We start from the raw sequence: 27,685 nt of genomic DNA, 5'->3' as shown, positions 1-27,685 counted from the left end.
TTTCGGGTCAAAGTATTCTTGACTGATAATGGAGGCGAATATGTGAATAACACTTTGGCATCTTTCTTCCGTGCTCAAGGTATTATTCACCCAACAACAACCCCATTTACTCCTCAGCGAAATGGTGTGTCTGAACACAAGAATCATTAGTTACTTGAAGTTGCCCGCTCCCTTATGTTGGACATGTCTGTTCCCCATCATCTTTGGGGGCATGCTATTTTATCTGCTACCTATTTGATTAATCGTACTCCTAGCCGGGTTCTTGGTTTCAAGACTCCACATGATGTGTTTAGTGACCATGTTTCCCCTATCTCAGTCTCCAAGTTGCCCCTTAAAGTTTTTAAGTGTGTTGCCTATGTTCATGTCTACTCTCATCAACGGAGTAAACTTGATTCTTGTGCTCTGTGATGTGTCTTTATTGGTTACTCTTCTACTCAGAAGGGTTATAAGTGCTATCATCCACCTACCCAGAAGGTGCATGTTACTTTGGACGTGACTTTCCATGAAGAAGTGCCCTATTATGTCTCTCCCTCCTCTCCAATTCAGGGAGAAAGGGGGAGTGAATTAGAGAGTCCTAAATTAGAGAATGATGTGTTTGAAGATACTGCTCTCTAGAAGGAAACGACCTGTCGCACGGAAGCAAGTGACAGGTCGCCTATATCTGAAGATGAAACTTGTGGCCTCTATGAAGAAACGATTGATTGCCCTTTGGAACTCGACTAGTCGCCCTTATCTGGTGATGAAGCAGGTGCTCTCGGTGTCGAAACGACCGGTCATACTAAAGCAAGTAACCAGTCACCTGTATTTGAAAATAATGATAGTGATTCTTGTATGGATGAGTTCGATGCAATACCTCCCTCTGCCTTGCCAGTGTCCCAATCTACTCATGATAGTGAATCAAGTGAGGTAATTTTTAATGATCTATATGTGTTAACTTATCAGTTATCCCCACGAACCACTTGTGGAAAACCTAAAGTACAATATTCTCCTTATATACATGCCAAGTCTAAATATCTCATTAGTCATTATGTGTCAACTCATCGTTTGTCTAAGTCATATGCATCATATTTGTGTCAATTATCTAGTGTATGTGTGCCAACTAAGCTGCAGGATGCTTTATCTAACCCCAAATGGATGGATATCATGAATGTTGAAATAGATGCCTTGAACAAGAATAAAACATGGTATTTAATTCCTTTGCCACGAGGGAAAAAAGCTGTTGGATGCAGATGAGTGTTTACTTTGAAGCATAAAGCTGATGGTTCCCTTGACCGTTACAAGGCTAGATTGATAGCAAATGGTTATACTCATACCTATGGAATGGATTATTTGGAGATTTTTGCTCCAGTGGCAAAGCTCAATACTGTGCGTGTACTATTGTCCCTGGCTGCTAACCGCGACTTGCCCTTATTACAATTCGATGTCAAAAATATGTTTCTACATGGTGACCTTAAGGAGGAGATTTACATGGATCTCCCTCCTAGTATTCCTATAACCTCTAAGAAGGGTGTTGTGTGTAAGCTGCGGAAGTCTTTATATGGAGTAAAGCAGTCTCCAAGAGCGTGGTTTGGGAGATTTGCAGCATCTATGAAGAAATTTAGGTATGTGTAGAGTAATTCAGACCATACTTTGTTTCTAAAGTGTCATAAAGGTAAATTGACAGCTTGAATTATTTATGTTGATGATATGATTGTGACTAGAGATGACCAGGCAGAAATGGAAAATCTTCAGAAGCATCTAGCTTCCGAGTTTGAGATGAAGTCATTGGGTGATTTGAAGTACTTTCTTGGAATTGAAGTTGCCAGATCTTAACATGGTATCTTTCTGTCTCAAAGAAAGTATATTTTATATTTACTTGCAGAGACTGGAATGCTGGATTGTAAACCAATTGATACCCCTAGTGAACAGAATCATAAGTTGGGGTTATATCATGATCAAGTCCCTACAGATAAAGAGCGTTATCAACAACTTGTAGAGAAATTGATTTATTTATCTCATACAGATCCTGATATTACATATGCAGTGAGTGTAGTGAGTCAGTTTATGCATTCTCCTAGTAAAAATCATATGGGTGCTGTGATGCGCATTTTAAGGTATCTGAAAGTAACTCATGGAAAGGGGTTAATGTTTTGCAAGTATGGTCATATAGATGTGGAAGGGTATACGGATGCTGATTGGGCTGATTTAGGGCTTCTCCGTTTATATCATTCGAGTATCAACTGGAAAATGTTCTTACGAAAGTTATGTCTACTATGGTCTTTCTCAACTCGCTTGACAAGTTGGGCATGCGTGATATCTTTGCTCCAACTTGAGGGGGAGTGTTAGTGAGATTCTAGCTTAATTAGGACATTTATTTTCTAGTTTATTAGGATTATATTTCTTTCTTTTTGTACAGATATTGTGTAATTAGGTTTTTATCTTGTTTTCTAGTTTGATCCTACTAAGGTTACATCCTTGTACTATAAATACCTTCTTTTGAAGAATGAAATATAACCTAAAAAATATTCTACCCATATTGTTTAACTAATCTTTAATGCCAATCACAGTCAGGCCAGTCCATAATGTTTGTGGGATGTGCAACTGCACCTTGCCTCCAAAAGTGTGAGGCACTTCAGAAACCTGAGCATCTTAAACTGATATGTCAAATTGCCACGTGGATATGAAATGACAAAAATTAAATATTAAAGTTACTCCAATCGAATAGTAAAAAAATATATAGGATTTGAAGGCTGGAAGAAATATGTCAAAAATAATATGAAAAAGCTTAATGTCAAATATTATTAAATAGTTTTTCAGTCTTGGACCTCACTATCATTTATACTTTTTAAAAACTTTATATGGACTCCATTTCTTTTAAAAATATAATAAAATAATATGATATTTGACATTTTTGGTGGAGCTAAATTTTTTCTTAAATTACCACATAAGCCATCAAATTCAAATTTAACATTTTGCATTTGACATCTCTCTTAGAGATGTTAGCCTAACGATTACACAAAAAGGGCTTCTAGTTGTAAGATATCTAAGAAACCGTCACTGGAATTGAGATCTCATTCAAAGATAAAAATATAAAATATATGGAGTTCCTTTTTGTATATTATATGGATGATCCAATCTGAAAGGACCATGATTGGGAATTGTTTGATCGTCTTTCTCTGAGGAAGAGGTGAAACATAATCAACTTGAATTCAAGACAGCTATTCTAAATCTTGGTGAAAGATTGGATTTGTTATCTCATGTTTGCTTTTCGTGAAAAAATACCAGTTGAAGCAGAGGGTTTCTTCAAACAACAAGGAACTGGGTCAACCATTCAATCAAATGAAATTGAGCATGTTTCCCATCTCTTCTCCAGAAACAAGTGTGCTATGCAAAATTATGCTCAATTTCATATATGGCAATTCCTCCAATATCTCTTCTTTAGTTGGGGGAAGAATCCACACGAATTAGATTTTTTGAGGAACATATCGAGAGAGAATTGGTTAGACAATATGTAGTATGCACTGATGTTTTTTGGGTTTTTCCTTGAAGTTTTTGCTTTGTTTTATATAGTGAACTTCTTTTACTTGAATTAACCAAATAAGTTCCTAAAATGTGAATATTTTTATTTTTATTTTCATACAAAAGCATCAAGTGTTGAACAAAATTTTTATTTATATTGTAATACAAAAACATGTTGAATTTAAAAGGGCTCAGCTTTCATTTATGCGCAGATTCTCCACAATCAATAGGCCAACTGTGACCACAATTTTAAGAGTTACCTAGAGTATCCATAATGGGCTTCCTAAAGCATCTTCTTAGCTAAAATTTAGGGAGGAATTGAAAAACCCACCTCCAATCATACTCGCTATCCACCTCCTAAAATAGGGAGACTTCTAGGAGTTCCTAAATCAAATAAGAGAGAAAAGGCTCCTAGTGACTCTCTATAATTAAATGCTACTAAATTTTATTATTATTTTAAATAATTATTTAATGATGTCTTTAATTCTATCATTTTTTTTCTTCTGCATTTTATATTTTCAATCACTTTTCTATTGCATACTGCGTGGCAGTTTGACATTGCTTATTTGGGATAATAAATGATTTTTTTTTAAATTTTGGGAAGCACAGCCCGTTTGGTAAACTATGAGAAAATCACTTATTGTTAAAAATTGCTGTGAGAGAAAGCTATAAGGGAAAATAGCTAATGAGGTGTTTTCATTTTCTGATTATGCAGGAATCAGTTTCAAAGAGGTGCTGTGTTTAATGATTATATGGCAATAATTTTTTGATCATGTGGGAATAGGCCTCATCATTTGGCCCGCGGGCTCATGGGCCGATGGGGGCCCGCCCGGCCAATCGAAAAAGCCCGACCAGGCCCGTTATGGGCTTTTAGATGGCCCGACCCGCCTTGGGCTGGGCTAGGCTTGGGCTTGAATGTCTAAAGCCCGACTCGATTAAGCCCAAGAAAGCCCAATCCGGCCATCCCACAAAAGCCCGGCCCATTAGGCCCGCATACATATATAATTATATATAAATAAGAGTTTAGGTTTAGGATTATATGACTTAAATCACATATATAATTTGTTTCATTTCATTTACTTTTCTTTACTCATTCCTAGCTTATAATTGGATGATTAACACATTAATTTGTGTCAATAATTAATTCAACAATTATATATATACATATATATACAGTCCCCTTCAGTTGAGGGATCCCTCAATAGTGTTATTTGAGGGATGGGGCGCTCAACCGTTGGATCTATTTTAATGACCTTGTGTGGCTGAGATTGAATTACATCTTTTAATCCGTTTTCACACTCTTGACCCACCACAAACTCCACTTATGCTTGGGAACGACGTACGCTGGGAAACCTATCGTCTTTCTTGTTCCTCCAATGACGTGAAGAAGAAGACTCGCCATCTTCAGTTGAAGAAGAAGACCCACCATCGTCAGTTGAAGAGGAAGACTCGCCATCTTCAGTTGAAGAAGAAGACCCACCATCGTCAGTTGAAGAAGAAGACCCACCATCTATGCGACAGAGGTATGCTATCATGTGTATGAAGTACAAAAAATTTTGGATGAGTTCTGATATGGTTTTAATGGGTTTGAAGATCACTCCTTCAGATTTTTAATGGTTTTTTAAATTTTGGAATATCATGTGTATAAGTACAAAAAAATTTGGATGAGTTCTGATATGGTTTTAATGGGTTTGAAGATCATTCCTCCAAATTTTTAAATTGAGTAATTCTTAATTTGGGGTTTCTTGCTAATTATTGTTAGTTTTTTTAATGTTAACCCCAATTTATTTATTCAGGGACGAAGTGCTGCTAGAACAAGATGCCAACCCAATTCAGGATGAGGGTCCAGTAATTCACAACAGTACTTCTCAGTTACAAAGTGGTAAAAGATGATTGTTGATTTTGCTATACTAATTCAGTATCTTAGTTCAATCTCATGGGGCTTTGTTTTTTGTACATCAGATAGAATAGAAGGTAAAAAGAAAATGAAATGTAGATGTTTCATGCACTTTTTTCCTTGACAGATAGTTTTGATATGTATAGAAACTATAACAGACATTTTGCTGCTTTCAGGAGAAAAAAAAAAAAAAAAAGCATTTTGCTAATGTGCTACCCAATAATAATGTTACCGGCTTTCTATCAATGTGAAACATTCAAAGTGATAATGATTGTACTACTTTCTGTTTAGATGAATACTTGCTGGATGCCAACTTGTGAAATTTATTGAAGTTAATAATCAATTTAAGGACCACTTTGCTTTCAAGCAATTCTATTGTTGAAGGGCTTTGTGAATACAAGGCTAACCTCTTTGTCCCAAACTCAATATTATTTTTAATAACTGTAGTGTGGTCTTACTTTAAATTTTTTTTTTTTTCTTACATTGCAGGTTTGTAGTGGAGTGATCTTGCTCGTTCACTCTTGAAGTCCAACATTTGATGTACTCTGGATCTAATCTTTGTTGGTGTTTGTTTAAACTCAATAAAGATTTTGTAGCTCTTTTCTGTAATAAGGATGGATTTTGTAGCTCTTTTCTGTAATGGATGTTGTACATAATTATTTTTCCTTTCTGTAATGAATACCCGATGTTATTAAGTTTATTTTATCTTAGTAATGAAAACTTTAGTGTGGCAGTTTACTGGTGTTTTCTCTTTCAATTTTTCTGAACTTTAGTGTTTCACTTTTTCAGTAATAGCAAACTCATCCAAGACATTTATTCATATGACACCAAAACTTAACTATGATATTAGAGAATAGCAGCAAAATAAATTTGTTTCCTTTTAATTGAAATGATTTCTAAATGGTTTTCTTTGTTCAATACACTGCGCATCAAAAGGCATTCTAATGAAAACAAAAAGTACAAACACAATCTTTCCATTACGAGGCTAGCTGCAGGAAGCTTGATTGGGCAAACATAGTCTTTTCTTCAAGTATATCAGTGCAACTCTACAACCCAAGAAATAGATGGAATCATTGGACTTCGAAACATCATCTAAAAAACTCATCATCCTGACAAGACAAAGTAAATTTTAAATGATGTAAAATCTGTTTAACCATAGAACATGCATAGATACACTTTAATCACAGAACAGGGACATATATATGACATTCTGTTTTTCTTCTCAAATATCAATTAAGAGTAGATAAAAAAAATATGTATATGAAATTCTGTTTTCTTGTCTTTTTTTTTTTTTCCTTAATCCAAAAGACTAGAATTGTTGATGAGTTCTTAAAAGCCATCTCAAAACTCAGGATAACCATGGTATAATTGATTAAGACAACATCTAATCATCTAATCAATCAATATGCTTTCTCTAACTATTGAACAGCAAGCCACCCATAGCAAAAGCCGAGAACGAAGAATGACCTTAATTATAAACATCGAGCACAAGTCTGCAGAAAGGATAAGATGGACAAGCTAGAACAACCATCTATTGTTTAAATGAATATGCTTTTTTGTACTTCATTCACATGGTATTCCAAAATTTTAAAAAACCATTAAAAATCTGAAAGGTCTCATAGATGCCATGAGTGATCTTCATACACGCGATAGCATACCTCTGTCGCATAGATGGTGGGTATGTGTCTTCTTCAACTGACAATGGTGAGTCTTCTTCTTCACGTCGTTTGGTGACGATGGTGAGTCTTCTTCTTCTGATGACGTCAGGAGTGTGAAAACGGGTTAAAAGATGTAATTCAATCTCAGCCACACAAGGTCATTAAAACAAATCCAACAGTTGAGCGCCTCATCCTTCAAATAACACTATTTGAGGGATCCCTCAACTGAAGGGGACTATATATATATATATATATATATATGTATATATAAGATGAACAACATATCACATCACCAAATATAATCATATCATGAAACATAATCGTACCGCCAAATATAATCATGCTTTTCTTGAACACATCACCGAATATTTGCATATTTATTCATACCATCCTTTAAAATAAAATAAAAATTGATACTTATTATTTTTTAAAATTATTTCTTAAAACGCATTACGGTCTAATTATGTAATAACCTCAAAAATAATACTTGGTTTTATTATTTTTGTGGAAAATCTTATTAAGTTGTGTGACTTTATTGGGTGTTTTATGAATTTAGTTTGATGTGAAAATATTGGAATTAAGTGAGTTTAATCTCAAATTTGGACTAAAATGTCATTATGATTAAGTTTATGATTTTTTTTTTAATGAAGTAGGTCCGTTTAGGCCCGGCTCTTTGGGTTTAGCCCGGCCCGGCCTGATGGGCTTCCTCAAGCCCGGCTCATGGGTCGGGCTTGGTCTTTGAATTTTCTAAATAAACCCGGCCCGGCCCGGTATTTTCTCTCTCCTCTTTAAAGCCCGACCCGACTTGGCTCAAGCCCATTAAATTTGGGTCGGGCTAGTCCGGCTCGGTCCATTGACAAGCCCTATGTGGGAATTAGTACCAACAACACTTTTAACAAAAAGTTTACCAAACACCAAACTGCTTTTTCTCACAACAAATCTGACAGCGATTATTTTCACAGCAATGCCAAACTCATGCTTTCTATTCTTTTTGCTATAGGTGCTTTGCAAAGCACAAGTAAATATTTTTTTCTTCCGATTCTTTTCACTGTATACATTTAGCAACACACAAACACCCTTATATATATATATATATATATATATTTCTTTTCCTTGTAGGTATTTTGTAAAGACTAACACTTTTTGTTATTTAGGAATATTCAGTATTTGAATATGAACATTTTATTGCAAATCAGGAATTAAATTTAAAAAGAAGTAAAGTATTTATGATATAAAGAAATAAAGCATTTATGACTCTCCAAATTAAGGGTATGGTTGAAGTTGAAATTTTTTAGAGCACTCTTAAAATAGTTTTTTGTGTTTTTAGCTAAATTTTAGCTAAGAAATAGGAAGCATGATTGGGGATGACATAACCCATTTCTTAATTTTTCTGTAGAAAAATTTGATGATTTAATTTTAAAAAACTTTTTCAAGTAACAAAATTATCTCCACAATTATTCCTCAAGATATGTGCAATCTCTAAGGTCAACATTGTCATTTACAAAAATAAAAATAAAAATTTGATGACATCCACAATTTTTTGGTGGAAATTTAATAGAATTTTTGTGACGGTAACGTGAAAACTCGAGTGTAAAGCTAATTTCTAAAACCTTGAAGTTTTGTATTAACACCAAACACATCAAGGCGGGTTAATGTGTAACCATAATTTACTTATTTATTTTAGTATTTTAATGAATTAATTTTGCATGTCTATCAAATTGTGATTTGAGAAAGAGGAATGTTACCTTTTTGCTGTTTACCAGTGAGAATATGAATGATACTCCATTTAATAACTATACTAAAATGGAATGGTTTTGAGGTTTCTGCTCCAGTATCTGGAAGGCATTGGAAGCTTTGGTCAGGAAAGGGTTTGCCATAGCCAGTCTAGTGTCGGCAAAACGAACAAAAAAATAAATTTTAAAAAAAACACAGTAAAAAACTAGAACATCCAAATAATGAGGATTTTAGCAAGAGCAAGTCCATTTCATATCTGCAGCCCCAAGACACTGGGAGAACAGCTAAATTGTAACAAAGTGCCCATTGGAAAGAATTTTCATAATACTAGCCTCTAATTAGTTGCTTTGGTTACATATCAACTAGATTGTACACGTATCTCCAACTAGACAAACAAATTACCTACTCTCATTATACATGCAGCAGCAGCAGAAGCTAGCCTCATCTCCTTCGAATCTATCAGGTTCCCGCATCGACATTTACATGCATTGTTGTTTTGTTTGCTGGTTTGTTTTGTTTTCAGGGGAGGGGTAGGCGAGTTGAGGTTTCACAACCCATCAACTGGTCGACGAAGGCCACAATAAACCGCTTTCCGAATAAGAGGATGCACATCTTCTGTTAGAACCTCCGCGTCCAACTTCTCCATGTGAGGCCAAATCTGCCAGGCACATACACAAGGTCAGAGATTTAGTAGCAAAAAATTGCGAAAAATAACTTCCCATGCTGAGTTCAGAGGCTAGCATACAAGACTCCTTTTCATAGCTGGCAAATTCACTTGAATAAGTATTCAGCCTAATCCATGAAGTGAGAGGGTGAAATCCAGGGATTTGATTACTTATGGGCACATTGTTCATTCAGCCCATAATCAGTCAAATATTTCATGGAACTAGAAAATCTTGGGAATAAAATTATATGTTATTCCTTCCGTCACACATAACCTAGTGATATTCCATTGAAAACAAATGTAATACCATAAAAGGGAGGCCGGAGGATGAAAACACAAAACTGATGAATTAAAGTTAGAGGTACAAAGTGAAACTTTCATTTAAAAAACAAAAACAAACAAAAAAGAATCACAAAAAGAATAAGTATTTACCTCAGAAGCATATTGCCTCGAGAAGGCCTTCAGGTAGCCTAAAGTCGATAGACACCACTGCTCTTTTTCACCTACATTATATACACTACTCATCCTCCCACCATTCAATTGGCTGCCAAAATTAAGAAAAGCAAGTTAAATGCACTTTTACTTGAATAACACGCAATGTCAAGACAATTTATTAATTTTTATTGAAAACAAGATATGTTGTGAAAATAAAGGGTCCACCAAAGCTATCAACTACTAAGGAGTGACAAAAGATACTTTACAATTAACTCAAAATTCCCTCACACTACAAAGAGCATTGGCATAATGTTTAGACAAAAATGGCCATAACGAGGCATTCAGCCAGCTGTCTGTACTCTGTATCAAAGAGAAACCCGTTGTCCCAAAGAAGCTCCACCTCCACCTTTGCAGAAAGTTTATAATCTTCACACGAAGAGGAGGTAATGGAGCATAGGGTCCTCCTTTTTAAAGCACATCTAGAGTATTGATCTTCCCATGAAAAACCAACCAGGAAAGAAGTTGGACTTGGTGGGTACACCAATCTTCCAAAGCATCTCATCAAGTTTAAAACCTAACTCATTTGAATTTCTAGCATGGACTTAAAAAAACAATCACAGGAAGGGACCCCAGACCACAAACTAGTCCAATATCACTAGATTCCAGAATACATGAATCCAAACAACAAAGTTGAAATCATGCAAATGCTTTCTAACAGACAAGTTTCAAGAAATGAGTTGCATTGCGATTCAAGGGCCGATTAAAGTTAGAAAACAAAGACTGAAAAGATGATCCGTTGTCATGCCAAACGAACGAATTTTTATCCCCAACAACGTGTAAATAAACAAGAGAGATGGAAAACCATGATAGATGTATCTCCAAGAATAAAAAGAACCTCTCTCTACAATCAAGGAGTCTGGCCCATTCAGATCCATGCCATATTTACAGTAACACAAGTAATCTTGCTCTTGAGGGACCCGACAACCATCTTCTTGACAACAGTTTCTCCTTTTCAAAGAGTTTGCAATAATCCCATAATCTCTCCCCTCCCAAACAAGATCCTTCACCTCTAACCTTCTAGTCAACATTCCTTTTATTTATATGTAATATAGGATTTTCTACCTTTTTTATTGAAGGGAAAAAGGTACCTTTTCTTAGGTCTTCCATTCTCATCGTCTACCTCCATTGCCGACGATTCTTCAATGTCAATTGCCATAGAATCTGCATGAATTGACTTCAATCCCTGCAATGTAACACATTTGGATGCACTTGGCAGGCGTTCTGTCAACACATTCAGGAAATTTTTGTACAAGGAGAGGAACAATGCCTGCACATGAGAATCATGGTTAGTACAAGAAAAAGATGAGGAACTTTAAATCAAAGAAGAGAGCCAAAATTGATTAACTAAAACACATAAAACTCCCAGGCAGTGAATTGTATTTCAAACGATGCCAGAAAATGTTTGGGAAAAAAATTAGCAAATACGTCACCGCACTATATGTATTTTTATTTCTATTTTATAGGAGAAATGCATGTAATTTTATTGCTAACAAGAAAAACAACTTTGTTGGATATTTATATCGTTGTCATATTTTCATGATGCCAAGTCAATGAAGCAGATAAAATCAATCTACCCTTGTTCGGGGATATATTTATTTGTCACAAGAAAAACAACTTTGATGGATGGTTATGACATTGCCATATTTTATGGGTGTCATTTCAGCGAAGCAGATAGAATCAATCTACCCTTGTTCGGGGGGAGTGCATGGAAGGGTAGGCAGTGAGCTGCTGTATGTCTGCAAAAACGTACTCTTTTTTTTTTTTTTTTTTTTTTTGGAAAAAGGAAACAAAATTTATATAAAAAGAAGAGAGATACAACAGTGGCAAAGAAAGCCACAAAGGAAGGAAAGAACAAAAGCAATGAGCAGAAACCAAAACCTAGACCCCCAAGTCACTAACAATAGCAAAAACAAAGGAGCAGAACAGAAGACAAAGACCCCTAGAACACAAACAAGGAAAAACCTCGACGGGTATTAGACCTAAAGGATTAACGAATGGCTGCAATCCAATCTAACCAAATAAGCCTAAAAGAACAATGTCTGAAAACTGTAGAGGTCGATGCCCATTGTGATGAACATGATCTAACTTTCTCCCAGAGCTCTCCTGAGTTTCTGCCCACATAGTCATCAAAAATCAACCTATTTCGCTCCCTCTCGGAAGATAGTGTTTTTCAGAGATAAGGGAAATTATTACATATACCTACAAGACTAAAATATATCCATTTTTATATGTATTGTGCGAAAAGTATTGCAACAGATGAAATTGGGGAAAGAGGTTTTACTGCTTTCCTTTTCTTTTTAAAAATTCGTTACCTCAAATTCATCAAGGGCTCGAGCTAGAAGAGCCTCCTTAGCCTCTAAAGATTCACGTACAGACAACTCCTCCTCCTTTGCCTTTTCAGCATACGATTTCAAGCGCTTCAGCCTCACGGGATTTTCCCCAAGAACAGGTTCACCATCCATAAGTGAAAGCACTGATTCAGCAGCCACTAACTCTGCTTTTGCCGTTGCTGCAGCTTCTTCAGCTGATACAATACTCTTTTTCAGAGACAAAATCTCCTTCCTTAGATCACATACACGGTTATATGTCTTGCTAACTGTGTTTCTTAAAATCTGTTGGGCAGACAAATATATAAGCAATCAAAAAAGATAAAAGATGCATGCTTAGAGATTGCCTAAGTAGCACAAAAATAAAGAGAATTATACAAAATTGATGGTAAGAAAGGTGACGCTTAAGAGTTAATCGAGCATGATTTTAATCTGGTTGACTTAATCATTTCTTCAATTCATCGAGGCTAGAATACTACATGAATTAAGGGAAATCATTCCAGCGTGCATAATTAGTTGTAAAATCCACCCCATCAACATCTTACAAGGAAGAATCTGGAAAGCTCTAAAATTAGGAAGATTTCATGCAAAGTAAAATTATAACCACAGAAAAACATTTGAGCAGATAAGAATGCAGGTTGAAACCAGAGCAAAATTACAAAAGTTTTGCTGTTTAAATCTATTTTCTTTTTCCATTTTGGTAGGTCTACTGGTTTTAACAATCATCCAGATTTTCCACTAGAAAGTAGCATTATCTAGAATTTCCTATCTTGGCATGATGGTTTCGAATCAGACCAAATTTTAATGCTTTCATTTTTGCTTCAATTTCCATTTTTTTGAGCAAGGGTAGGTGGATAGTTGTTTTTACTTTCTCACAGTGGAAGCAGTTGTATGAATTCGCATCATTTTGAAGTTCCTCTTCATATTGTTTTTATTTATTTTCTGATGTCATAAATATCGAGCAATAAGGAAAAGTAGGACCTTGCAACCACCAAGTACATGGAAACTCCATCATGGGCTCGAAACACAAATAGTTATAACAGCAGAGAAGACATGCTTAAGATTAATGCCATAGAAATGTTGTTGGCATACCTCCCATGGACGATCTGATAGATGAAACTGCTCAATGTTTGCTGGAGAAAAGACCCATCTGACAATGGCCAGATTAGATAAAAGTCGGTAGCCCATCATCCTATCTATTGCAACAGCACTCATTTGAGAATTGTTCCTCCAATAAGAATCAATCTCAGTTATCAGCATGACCTGCTTATCCTGGTCACCACATAGTTTTGCAATGACTTGACCATATCTCTCCAATACGGTAATCAAATGAGTGAAACTTTTAGATCCAATGTCGAGAAGAGTTTGCACAACCACATTGAGGGTACCTTCCATCCCATGAACAGGAAACACACTTTCCTCTATCCATACGATCATTTCACGGGCAGATGCCCTCCCTTTTACCATGGTTCTGAGGTCGACAGAAAGTGCATGTTGTCCATTTCCTTCACTGGTTTCTTCAACACTGAATTTGAAATTTGGTGCCCCCTTGGGAGGAAGCAACTCTTCTAAGCCAGGGGCATTCTCAATGCTCTGCAAGAAAAAGAATTAAGAAACTAAATTAAAAAAATTATAACCATGTGAAGCATATGTGGAAATGTAATATCCTGAAAAAAAATCAAAGTAAGAGCTTGTTTATGTCAAGGCCAATCCTTGGGCTGTAAAAACCTCACTCCAAATTATCAATATCCTTACGAATGACTTGGTACCTGCTTCACTTTGTCCCAGTAGGATAAACGAACTTCTCTCTCCAGAACCTCCTGAACAAATACACGTTGTGGGGCCCATTTTGGCAGGTCTAAGACATAGGCCCACTCTTCCCATGGCCAGATGAACTGAAAGTTTGACCTGCATGGTCAGGAAGGCAAACAAATGTGAACAAATCAATTTTGAAAATCCACCAAACTGCATACAAGAAATCATGTAAGTAAATAAAATTTCACTATATTTTCTAAAAAATATTGATAATAACTTCTCTGAAAAATTCAAACAAGATACCAGCTGCTTCAGCTAATAATGGCCTTGATAATTAAAGGACCTAGGATCAATCCCACCTCAGCTGAGACAGGAGTTTACAGAAGAGAGGCTGCTTCTGTAGCCTAAGGTCCAGACATGCGTACAGAACAACCATAAATTAAGACATAAACTAGGGTGACATCAGTAACCTTTCAAGTAGCCTTTCCAGGTAAAGTAATATACTTCAACAAGAGAATGTACAGAGGAGCAAGGTCCCAAAATGACACGTGATAGGGAAATGAGAAGTATTCATCACATGGAAAAGCTAGTGGCACTGCTTATGGTGGAACTTACAAGTGGTGTGAAAACCAAAGGATGAGCCGCGTTCGACATTCCATATCTAAATCAGCTATTTTCTCGAAAAGAGCTCGTACAGCACCAGCAACTACTGCAGGAAAGGCTCCAGGAAGAGCCTAAGAATTAAACTTCAAGTCAGATTGCTTTAGAGACACAATAAAACTGACATCTACTTCCATTGACTCAGACAAAAGGACCAAGACATTAGATAAAATAATAGCATCCACATTATTACCTTACAGAGGTCGATAATAACTAGTGTGTAATATGTTGGCCTGAAAGGGGGTTGCGGTAGCATGAGTAACTGCAAGAATTAAACACATCATTTTGATTTCAATGAGAAAGGTTAAACTATACAAGTTTATCATGATGTAATCAAGGAAGAAATAGGTTCATAAAAGAAATTATGTCAAAGAAAATGTAGAAAAGAACAGATTCAAAATCTAAAACAACCATGCGGTAAGGGCCAATGTCCCAGGAGCGTCAGTTCTAAACTTGCAAAGAGGAGGGGAATGGACATATTTTGTCTCAAGTCGATTTGGCATCCCAATAGGCAAACTATGCATATAATTCTATCTTAATCTATCAAACTTGTGTTGACTCAGTGCAGTGGAAGTTATGGAATTCTGTTGCCCAAAGAAGAAAAAAAGAAAAAAAGTGCTTTCTTTTCTAATTTGATGAAAAGTATATTACACGCAAAGCAGATCTAAAGTTCTAATTTGAATCTTATTCTCAAAACTTCAATTCTAAGCGAATGAATTCATTTGCTCAAATCCGAGTATGATCCATGTAGGACTAAAACCAAAACAAAGACAACCTATTTTTATAGGCCTAGGCAAACCGTAGGCAGCTTTGAAGATTTATCCTGCAAAGGACTACTTGCTTATAACAGTAGAAAAAAACATATGGATCAAACAGAAGAAACAACTCCAATCATACAGCATATTGAACTCCTGACTCATGACTAACCCAAAAACTACCCATACACTGTGAAACTCATACTATTAATAAACTATACAGGTAAATTACACACTTGGATAAAGTATAATTTGAAAGAGGGAAAAAAACAACTCATGATAAAATCAGCACTGAAACACATGCAAAGGGTAATATATCTTACCTGAGAGAAAATTGTCTCTGCCATAAGATACTCGTATCGAAAGGGTACAGGTAGGCCAGCCATGTATGAAGCGCATTCCTTTCGACTAGCTTTGCATGAAGGAAGAAACAAATACAATAAATATTAAGCCAAAATGTCAAACAAAAAAATAATAAATAAAGAACCCTAAGTACAAGTAATCAAAAAGTAAAACTACAGAGTTTTAATACCAGTTCACCTGTACACACATTAATAAATACAAAAATGTTAAGATAACACCAAGTAAAATTACTACCAGATGTATTAGTATGTTTCCTAGAGAAGCAAAAAAATTGTGATAAACGTTTGAGTACAATATCTAATAAACAAGTATGATTAAGAGCATGATTAAGAGCATTTCCAAAACAAATCTGCTTGTTCTTGTGCATCCGTCCAGTTAGATTCAATGTCTGAAATAGGCAAGAAAACAAACCCAACCCTTCCAGAAAGTCTTCTAACTAAAATTACTAACATGGAACACACAAATTATGCTTCTTTGCACCCAGTCAATGCCTAGCTACCAGTGGCAGGATATGGGCTAAAAGCAACAATGTAATTTGTTCAGGTTAACAAACAGTAATGACGAACAAATACATAGCAGCAAGCCTGCAACAGAATATAAAAACCACAACCTCTACTCACTACACGTGCATACATTAATTTTATAATGCCGCATAAAAATTATATCAATGGCTCTGAATAGTATACAGCCATACTATAGCATCATGGAAGAGGATTCTACACAGTAATTCCTTTTATTTATTTTTATTTACCGATGAATTGAATAATTAATCTTCAAGTATTCCAAAAATCAAATGAATGATGCAATCAATAAAGTCAAAAATCACAGCAACTCATCGAGAGAGTGCTATGATATGCCATAAACATCAGAGATGGTAGTCTAAGAAAATATTGCCAGATCAACCTATAATTTCTTATCGTAGAGTATGGACCAAATCATCTGACATTTTAAAATGGGAGTTCCTCATTCCCACAAAATCCATAAATTAAGCGGTTAGCCATCATACAAGTTGGCAATTGCAACAGATGATGGATCCCATTATTTCATGTCCTACACTATGGACTAAATTATCTATCATTTTAAGACGAAGTGCTTCCTTTCCATGAAATGCATAAACTTAGCAGTTAGCCATCATACAAGTTGGCTATACTATACATGATACATCCCTTTTGAAAATATGAAAACACAAGACCACTAATTCAAAAATAAGCTCCCATCTCAACCAACAGTATCTCTTTAAAAGGCGGAAAAAAAAAAAAAAAAAAAAAAGAGAGAGAGCAGAACACAGTGATACAACAAATCATAAAGTTAACAAGCAAATTCAAGTGAGCAAGCTAAAGAAAATTTAGTCATGTTTTTTATTAAGTCATTGAGAGGTACAAACCAGCCATTTAAAAAAAAAAGGACATCTAGCAGATACTCTTCCACAATGAAGCGATCCATGGGTTGCAGGTCCTGTCATCATAAACGAAAAGCAAGAGACTTTCATGAACATCAATAACTAAAAGAAAAGATTTCGGTGACAGTCAATCACAAATTAAAATTCTATGCAAAATTATAATGAGAAAGTAAGTCACAATTAATTTCAAGAGTGCACTAGAAGCAGAAACACAAGAATGCAGTGGATATCATATAAGTTAGTAACTCCAAGTCGGTCAAATAAATAATAACGTAGAAATGACAATTATGTCAGATAGTATTTCCATTTAAAACTTATATTAAAGTCGGGAACTCTAGCAAACTGTACCAGTACCAGATGCCACCAAATTCTAAGCTCTGTTGTCATACATCTTAATTTATCGCACTTATCTAAACCGTGCCACTATTTAAAAACTTCTTCAGATAATTAGACTACATACTAAACAGATCTAACAATGGTAATAAACACTAGGAACAAATTTCTTCAAGTATGCATCATGTAAATGGATTACAAAATAGTTTTAGAAACACTCAATAGTTTGAACATGAGCATTATACTATAAATCATCCAAGAGCTATTGCAAGAAGAAATTTCTTTTACTTTGCATGCATTTGAAAATACTGGTTTACACATAAGAGAATTAAGTTCTTAGATTGCAAAGTACCTCAGTTTTACTTGCAGGAAATATATTCAGCCTTCGTATCCTTTGAGGATACATTAACTCTGCATCATGCTTTTGTTTACCACACGTTATACTAGAAATTGTTGAAGGCGGATCAGGTTGGTCAGGACAGCTGATGGGTCCAAACTCATGAGACTTTCCAGCAACTAGCTGTGCTTCAAATGAAAGGTGAGGTCTCGGAACTACCAAGTGATAACATAGAATTTGATCAAAAAGTGAAATAAAAATCATGAGAAAACATAAGAAAAAAACAAATGTTGATCAAACAATGAAGTTTTACTTTAAATGAAATTTGTGGGAAATTTGATCATTACCACTATCAAGTTTCCATCCATTGCTAGATAAAACTTGTATTCGGCCCCACAAATCTTCCAAGAAATCCTACCAGAAAAGATTAACAAAAGAGCGATTAGGATAAAATTACATTACATGGTAAAACAATGAAAAAGAGACAGGTTGACTAGCAATATGGAGCATGTTAAACGTATTGAAAGACAAGGAAAATTAAAGTTCAAGGACGACATAAAATAGCTATAGTGGCGTGGAGAACTCTTGGAAATGTAAGATTTGAGTGGCAAACAAAAATTTCATTCAAGGTACAATGCCGAACAAGTGAAGGAAAGGGAACATAGTACCAATTTATTTGTGTGTGTGTGTGAGAGAGAGAGAGAGAGAGTGACCAAATGTGGAAATTATAGAGGAATTAATTTGATGAGTCGCGTTATGAAAGTATGGGAAAAGGTCATATAACAAAGAAATTAATGAAGGATATGATATTCAATAACTTAGAAAACAAAGCCTATGATAGAGGATCAAGAATATACTTTAAGTGGGCCCTACAAAGAAAATGAGTTCCAATTAATTATAATAAAGTTATTTGAAATAAATAATAACAAAACTAGAGTTTGATGCATGTGGAGGGATTCTAAGTCCGTATAAAAATATGGAGAACACAAGGAATCATAAGGTTTAGATATTAGAAGAATCAAAATGAAACACATGTAGTGAAGGTTCAATTAACATATAGAAAATTAAAAAGAAATACATTAATAACAACTCATTAGCAAAAAATTACTCAAATAAATGATCTTCAATATTGAAGATCAATAATGCAAAACAACAATTAATAAAGTTCAAACAGGATGGGCAAAACGGAAACATGTTACTAATATCCTTTTGATGAAAGGAATACAAAATGGATTAAAAGGGAAGTTCCACACAAGCATCACTAGGCCATCTCTAACACAATTTCAACTTCAGAGAGTGCATAATCACAGTCCATTCCTGCACACTAGAAGCTAAGAAACTAAAAGGCCAACATTTTCCAGGATACTGGTATACATTAAAAAATGAATCACCAAATGATATTTTAAGTTTACAGAGAAAAGGGAATATGATGTCAAATTTAATAAGCTATACCTTATCATTAGGTTCTCTCACGTTCTCATCATCATCCTCAAAAGCAGACAACCCGGTGTCAGAAACACGCTTTCTTATGCTCAAATAAGCTTCAACACCGACCATAACTCTCTCAATTTCCTCAGGGACTTGCTGCAGAGAGACAATAACAAATCATGATTGATATATTTAAATTAATAATGAAACAGACGATAGAAAATGCAAGCCTAATGTTGAACCAAAGAGTAAAACAACTATAGCCTTGCCACCTATGAAGCTTGACCATGACTAAAGGGCCACTGTGTCAGATGTGCTTGAGAAACAGAAAGCCCTCTGACATAGCTACAACATGTGACAGTGTATATCCTTACGTGGCAGAATATAAAAAAATCAACTTTTCAGGTTCAGATGGAGCACAAAAACATCACAGAGACACCACTTAAGAACACAGTCAATTATTCCATTTTAAAAGTTCGTGGCTGGAATGAAAATAAGACACATAATTTGTAAAGACTCAACTTTTTTATCGTTTCTGTTATGGCCAACTGAGGGAGAGAGATACAGACAGACAGACAGAGACAGACCAAAAGGGAAAAAAAAAACAGAGAGAGGGAGAAGAATTCGTAAATATTTACTGTAATTTTTAATGCTCTAAATTACTTTAAGAGTATTTTACAATAAACATTTATAGTAAGAAGGCACCAAATTATATCTTTACTCTAATAAGTTCTCAATAAATCATACTTTTAGCTACAGACCAAAACCTTAACAATTTATGAGGTCCATAAGCAGACATAAAATATAGGAATATTTCGAAAATTAAAAATTAAATGGAGTCACATAAGCTTTGTATTGTGGGAAATACATTGGCAACATGCTACCTAAGAGCAACTTTTTTTCTGTTAATCAAGCACCATTAAAACAGTACCTCAATGAGTTCTGCTCCTCCCCAAGGGAGACATGATAAAATACATGTTACATAAAAGTCAGCTCTCGATTGCCAGGAGGGATTCCCTTTCTCCTCATCAACTGTTGTTGCAGCTGATGATAATAATGTCTCAAAGACAACCACCAGAGAACTGGGATGGATAACTTTACTGCACATCTATAGATCAAGAAGAAAGTTACCATAAAGGAAAACATTATATCTTTAGTAAGGCACTCGTGCAGGAATACATGTGTATATATACATAAAGAAATGTTCTCTTGCCAGACTCTGAATCTGAAACATTGATCAGGTTGATTTTTGTCAGGATGTAAAGTCCAAATGACAATTTGGCCACCTATGTCTGCCAAGAGAACATCATACCTTGGCAGAAGGATGAATTGAGAATAGCCATTCAGGATGAGGAAAAGTGGTAGTAGGGGGAAGAGATTCTAAAGAGCAAAAATTATCAGGTGGTACTCGGGGGAGGGGAAAACCAAACTTAATATGGGTGGAGATAATTGGGAAAGATATGATAGTGTTTCGGTTAAAATAATGTGGGTAGTAGTAGTAGTTGTCGTTGAGTATTAACCTGGGTAGAAGTTCAATGTTATCATCAGTAAATATAAAAGCTAACACTTCGTTTATATGTCCTATTCTATTCATTGATGTAGGAGATGAAGCTTTAGAATTCTGTACCTTGTACACGATCTCAATAACAAACTTAAAAATTGTTTTCTTTCGCACCTTTTTTTAATAAAGAACTTCTAGAAACTGCATCCAAGATACAATTGTATCTAAATGAAGAGCCAAACGTGGAAAGAAATGTCCTAAGTTTAAGTTGACAGCATATGAATGACAAACATCACATTTCGATCAATTGAAAGATTTCCCAAGTAAGTGATGAAAGAAATAAGGCCTATGACGAATGAGATAAAATGTGGTTTTATTCTTGTGCTCTCAATCTCTTCCTGAATTTCATATCAGAGACCAGTAGCAACATGATACATACCATAACAGTCAGGAACCTCATCAAAAGACGAATCCTGTTGCAATTTCCAGAATCTAAGGCATCCTGGAACAAGAACAAAAAAGATGAGATCGTTTTTAAAAAATTCATCAATAAAAAGAATGAAGGATGCGTCAAAAGAAGATGAAAATAACCATCTAACAGTTTTTTATTTTCAAATATAGCATCATACAAATAAAATAATCTCATTAACCTAATCAGTAAATGGGCAGCTCACCCCACTAAAGCAATTCACTCATTCGTATCTCTCTTTTCAATAAGAAACCAAAGTACAACTTAATAGGACAAGATGTTCACTTGTTTTATCCCACTATTTCAATTCACTTGATCTTATCTCTTTCCTTTTGTTTATAAATAAGGAACCAACATAAATGGGCAGCTCAAATTGCATTATTACAAACCTTGGAGGATAAGATATCCCCTAAGGACGGAGCATATAAGTGTCAAATGATGAAAACAAATAATACAATCACAGCTATAATTCCTAAACAAAAGCAGATTTCCAGTCTGAAAAGATTGCAAAGAACCAAATTTCCCATAATTCAGTATGAACAAAATCCCGTAAAGATGCACAAAAACGAACTATATCCAATAACACTACTACTGCCTCAGTCTTCACCCATAGATCTGTCAAATACCTTACAATTCTTTTCCCACTAAACTACCCAAAATGCGGCCATCACTCCACATCACCCCTCTTCCCAGGATCCAAAACCTCGTGCCTCTCTCGCAAAGAAGAGGCAGAACACAATACTGGAACTACTGGGCAATGCAAAACTAAGTTATGCACACATTCCCCCTGAATTTTACGCATAGTACATCAAAGGATAGAACGGCAAACAAAGATCTTCTCTTCTAAACCATATCACAAGTATTGACCTTTCCATGAGAAATAATCCAAACTAATACTCATACCATTGTTAATCACCTAAGAAGCACGGATACGCTGGTTGAGGTGCGTATCCCGTATCCGTTACGCTGGGGGATACGATACGCTGTGAATACGTGCGGATACGCGATGGATATGTATCCGAGTAAACGGATACGGTCAACGACAAAAAGATACACGTATCTGGCATTACAGATACAAGTATCCGATGTTTAGGATACGCGTATCAGAAAACATCTCCACTTCTTCTTCTTTCAGATCTTCCTTCTTCTTCTATATAAATAAGAAGCCCAGAGCTTCCTTCTTCTTCTTCATCCAGCAGTGCCCCCACTCATCAATTCTTCTTCTTCATCCTTAAGAAGCCCAGATCTTCCTTTTTCTTCTTCATCCAGCGACGCCCCTACTCATCAATTTCTTCTTCTTCATTCTTCATTGTCGGCGGCGTCGGGTTCTCTTCTCCATTTTCATTTTGTTTTCTCACACGTGCTTCTCTGTTCTTTTGACAAAAGGATTTTGTTTGTTTGTTTTTTTTTTTTTTTTTTTTGGCCAAAGGATTTTGTTTGTTTAATACTCACAGTTTCACCCACACCCCATGTGATGGCTGGTCTTATCGTTTTGACAAAAGGATTTTGTTTTGTTTGTCTTATTAAAAGTAATAATATTATAACCAAGACAAGTGGAGGTATGTTAAAAGTAATAATATTATCATTTTTATGTTATTTAAAACATGTTTTAAATTATATATATTGTTATTTTTAAATTTTTATACATTTTTTACATTGCCGTATCCACGACGTATCGTATCCTAATTTTTGGAAATTTGTCGTATCCCCGTGTCATGTCGTATCGTATCCCCGTATCCGTATCCGTGTCCGTGCTTCTTAGTTAATCACACTCTGATACACGGGTCATGATTTATTTCCAGGTATATGTTATTAGATTACAGAAAATGTATGATGCAAACTCAGGTTTATTCAAGATCACAGTCATCAACTAAGAGGGCACTTCCATTTAATCTAACAGTGGCAGGCCTGACCCTTTTTTTTCTTTTTCTCAGTCATAGACAAATCCAAACTCAAAGTAATTAAACTCTTTTGGCAGTCCTTTCACAGACAGAAGATTCAAGCATTCTCTAATCATCAACAATAGCAATAATAAAAGAAAAATGAAGACAAAACAGCGCAGGAAAAATATGCAAGGTGTATGCATTTTATGATGTACAGCGTCAATTAAAGAAAATAGATGTAATATGACATATGTCAGGTCAAAGATCGATCATTAAAACCAAGCAATATTTGGTAAATTTCTGAAACGCCAGAGATAAAATTATTATAAGGAAACATATATGCAGATCATTTTAACTATGAACTCACTCACCTGAAAATTACTTTGAGTGTTCTCCACTACTTTCCTAACAAATTCCTCATTCTCCAAGTTTAACAAGCCAATCTGGAGGGGGGGAGAGAGAGTGAGAGAGAGTGAGGCATTAAACTAAACAGATGGCTATTTTAAGAAACAACTATAGCTCAAGAAATTAGAAGAAAAAAAAATACAAGAACACGCATACTGTAAGTTATATGATTTATACACATGCATACAGTAGACTCTGGGATAACTAATAATAGAAATTACAACTTACTATACACATGTGGTACAGGATAGGACACTCCTAATATACATTAAATGAAACCAGTGCGCACTGCAGTTTTTGTTGTATTCTCTTCGATTTTTTGTTGTATTTTCACAGTATAGGAATCCACCATGTATGATGCAACATGCACCACACAACGAAGATCACTCTGGTGGAGCTAAAACCCTTCATTTAGATTTGTGCATCCACATGTTATTATTAAACTTTCCTTTTAGTCAAAAGGATCACTGAATACAATGCAATTAATCAAAAAGTTCTTCAAAATGTATTTTTTTAAAACCCTACATTAACAAATTAATGATGGCTGATTCAAGAACTAATAGTAAAGTTGTTCTTCAGCAACCAGTAATTCCAAACATTGCATCACCAAAGTCCAAAGCACTCTTCTGCATGCTTTGTTTCTGTAGTTTATGCTAACAATGTGATTGTGCTAATACAGTTCATGATCGGACAACTGCGTAGAACCCTTATGGTGCCCTAGATAAATACTTAGAGTGACTGTATATGTGGATCCTCATGTAATCAGAAATGGAACCTTCTAATTTAGTCAAAGTCAGTCTCAAGGCTTATTTAATAACATTGTTCAAACTTGTTGTCTAAGAAAAAGTTTATCTTTTAAATTTAACATGTTTACTACTAAAGAAACATTTATGCATATGTATACATAATGAGGAAGCCAAACAAACCATTCTTAAGTGAAAAAAAAAAAAAAAAACAATGCAATTATACACCGTACCACTGTCCCATAAAGAGAAGTTTTGTGAGGTAATTGTTCGGCACACTGGAGAAGGAACTGTCAGGAGCAAAAGACAAAGTTAATGTGTATAACAGCAGAAGCACTTATGATTCAAAAACAACAACCATCTATGAGTATGTTATTCTTTCTCCAATTTCTATATTAAAGAGACAATTGTGTTGGGTTTGAACGGAAAATATGAAGTTGTCTCCAGAAAAAAGAATAGCAAGCTGTTCTCTCTACTCTTTCTTTTCTTTTCCATTCCATTCTCATAAGTGGAAATGGTGGAAGACATGAGAAGTTTAAATTCTTCCCTTCTTTCATCTCTGGTGGTAAACGGAACACATTATCAACTGACCTATTTGTTTTGCGAAAGAATAAATTTTTTTTTTTTTTTTACTTTTTTCGTCGGAGATGTTTAGATTTTATATTAAAACCAAAACCAGCAAAAGCTAAAAACCTCCATCCAACCTATATCCTAGCTCTGATTTTTTTATTTTCACAAACTCATACGAAAACTTAAAGACTTCATATTTCTTTTCTTTTTCATCAACATTTCTCTACATAATTACGATCAATAAAAGAAATTATTGTAACCTAAATGCAGGGAGCTGGAGCTTGTACAATGTATGTGTGCATTTACAAATGGATGTAGGAATGGAAAGATAACAAAAGAAAATTAGCATTACTTGCGAAACTTCGTTGGGAGAGTGCTCCAGTTCTCGACGAAGCACGCCAAAGCAAGTTTCCTGCAAATCCAAGACAATAATCAACAAACCAAACTACATAGAAATGAAAAAGGTTGAGAACATGAAGGAAAGTAGGGTTTTGAAACTCTTTAAAACACATATACATAGAGAGAGAGAGAGAGAGAGAGAGAGAGGTGGTACGAACAATGTGTTCTTTGGGGTCGGAGGAGGTGCCATAGTCGGGAGATTTCTCGCCAATTCGAAGAAGAAGACTCTTCCAACTGCTCATCTTCTCTTCTTCTCTTACAGAGACAGAGAAAAAGAGCGATTTCTTCAGACAAAATGGAAGAGAGACTGGTAGCAACTGAAGAAGGGAACTGAGCTTCAGCAAGAGAGGGAGAGAGAGAGAGAGCTACCAGGGTTTTATTTGGGAGCAGATTCGAACTTGAACCCTACTCCGAATCCCTTCGTCTGCCCGGCCCGCAAGGCCCGGTTCAGCTCCACTAGAGCCAACTTTTGTTAAAAGAAATCGCTTTTGTTCATTTTCAATAAATTTTTCGGTGATTTTCACTTACTATTTTAAGTTACAAAGTTTTAAGCTTTTAGTAGATGAATTTTTTTTTTATGGGTTTTTTAAGAAGGGTAATTCTATATGAACCCCATAAATTACTCTTTACACCTCATAATTTTTTACACCCCACTAAATTTTAATAAAATTTCAAATTACTCATTAAACCCCTTTTTTTCCCTAAATTGCCCTCATAAACCCCATTCCCTAACCACCCACCGAAAACCCCCTTCCCTTTCACCACACCCCATCGAAATCAAACCCCACCCCATCGATATCCAGCCACACCCCACCGAAAATTCTCTCTTCTTGCAGACACACCCCATCGCACACCCCATCCCATTTACACCAACCTCCATTGCAGAACCATTGAAGAAGCCCTTTGCCATTGCCTGCATCGCAGAACATCGAAGAACTCATCCCTTGCCATCGCAGATCTTTGCTCACCATCGAAGAAGCCCTTTGCCATCGCCTCCAGCAAACCTGAACCATCTCTGAAATAGAACCATCACACCCATCTCCATCTCTGCAAACCCAAAAGCCATTGAAGGTCAAGTTCTCACAAATCCTTATTCAAGGTTTGATTTCAAATTTGATTTATATATTTACGTTTCTAAGTGTTGATTAAGCCTATTTGATTTCACTTTTGAAAAGCCAAAGTCTGATACTGATTTTGATTTCGATTTCAAGGTTCTGGGTAGTTCGAACTGGTTTTACGAAATTGGATTCTAGTTTCGGTGGATTGCCACCGAAATGATTACATTGCTTCAGTGGTAGTCAAGAATTGAACACTGTACTTTCGGTGGGTTACCACCGAAATTGTTACTTTGTTTGGTGGTAGTCCACGAATCTGTTTCTATTTTTGGGACTCCACGAATTTCTTCGGTTTTTGGTGGTACTCCACCATATATGTATTCTTTTTGGTGATTGTCCACCGAATTTATTTCCGTTTTTCAGTGATTATGTACCGAATCGTTCTTGAGTGTGTACTTAATATTTTTTATTTTTAGATATGAAGAGGATTCGCAGGGGTACTACTGAAGCTTCATCATCACGACCTAATAGACAACGTCCCACGGCCTCAGCGAGGAGACAAATAGCGGCTCCCCGAGATCACATTGAGGATACTACAGAGGTTGAAGATGTAGTTCCTACTAATTATAGTAATGTTGACGCAGAGGTTGAAGATGTAGCTACTGCTCAGGATAGTAATGTTGAGGTACATGTCGAGCCTACTGAGCCATGGTAATTGGTGGGTTCGACGAATAGCACAACCACATGATAAAGCATCCACCCCATCTATCTCTAACCTGATTGCAAAAAAAGTACAATGTTAACTCTGTAAACCATACATGTACATGCAATAAGTAAACTGAATTTACCTTTCTAACTGGCACACAATTAAACTCAAAGCCTTTATAGAAACAAAACCTACTAACTCTCTCAACTCCGGATGCCTGAACCTATGTTGAATAAAACATCGACTCTTTTCAAAAGATGCCTTAATCTCTGTGTGCTCCCGCTCTAACAATGAGTGTATAGTTACCCATGATCTCTCAAAGTTAAGTTAGCTTGAGCGGAGCTGTCGCTTCAACTTTGCATGTGCACTTTCCGCTCTGTTGATAACAATAATAAATTTTCCTGAAGCAAAATAAATTTTCAAATTAACATATCAAAAGTTGACTAAAATACTTACCTATTTGAGGTTGTCGATCCAAGATGCATACAAGTGTCTGTCCATGTGGCCACAAACCTATCCTTAAATGGATTTAACCAATTTTCATGTATGTATTCAAGAGCTTTTTGAAATTCACTGAACTTAGACTCAATCTGTCGCAAACAACGCCAATATTCCTCCTCCGTTTTTGAACCAACCAAAGTATTCCAATCC

At 35.6% G+C, this 27,685-nt stretch overlaps 1 protein-coding gene and 1 long non-coding RNA gene across 2 annotated transcripts; both read right to left on the bottom strand.

Moving 5' to 3' along the window:
* Positions 1 to 6,384: 6,384 nt before the first annotated feature.
* LOC148919105 (uncharacterized) lies at positions 6,385 to 8,890 on the bottom strand. The gene is made up of 3 exons (XR_016125143.1): positions 8,799 to 8,890; positions 7,054 to 7,149; positions 6,385 to 6,504 (listed from the first exon to the last, which is right to left on the bottom strand). It is a non-coding gene; the product is annotated as an uncharacterized LOC148919105 (long non-coding RNA).
* Positions 8,891 to 9,015: 125 nt separating this feature from the next.
* ABH1 (ARM repeat superfamily protein) lies at positions 9,016 to 25,729 on the bottom strand. Its single transcript, XM_008228995.2, has 19 exons — positions 25,432 to 25,729; positions 25,227 to 25,286; positions 24,538 to 24,594; positions 23,528 to 23,599; positions 21,244 to 21,306; positions 20,235 to 20,411; positions 19,328 to 19,459; positions 18,223 to 18,289; positions 17,891 to 18,090; positions 17,191 to 17,261; positions 15,767 to 15,851; positions 14,882 to 14,950; positions 14,644 to 14,762; positions 14,043 to 14,181; positions 13,366 to 13,866; positions 12,259 to 12,558; positions 11,035 to 11,213; positions 9,884 to 9,995; positions 9,016 to 9,445 (listed from the first exon to the last, which is right to left on the bottom strand). The coding sequence occupies exons 1-19, from the start codon at positions 25,513 to 25,515 to the stop codon at positions 9,335 to 9,337; spliced, it is 2,598 nt and encodes an 865-aa protein (XP_008227217.2). The 5' UTR covers positions 25,516 to 25,729; the 3' UTR covers positions 9,016 to 9,334.
* Between the last annotated feature and the right edge of the window lie 1,956 nt (positions 25,730 to 27,685).

The sequence above is a fragment of the Prunus mume genome, linkage group LG3, assembly GCF_029339155.1.
Source record: "Prunus mume cultivar Tortuosa linkage group LG3, ASM2933915v1, whole genome shotgun sequence".
In the NCBI taxonomy this organism is placed as follows: domain Eukaryota; kingdom Viridiplantae; phylum Streptophyta; class Magnoliopsida; order Rosales; family Rosaceae; genus Prunus; species Prunus mume.
This window is presented reverse-complemented; position numbering and strand designations above follow the sequence as displayed.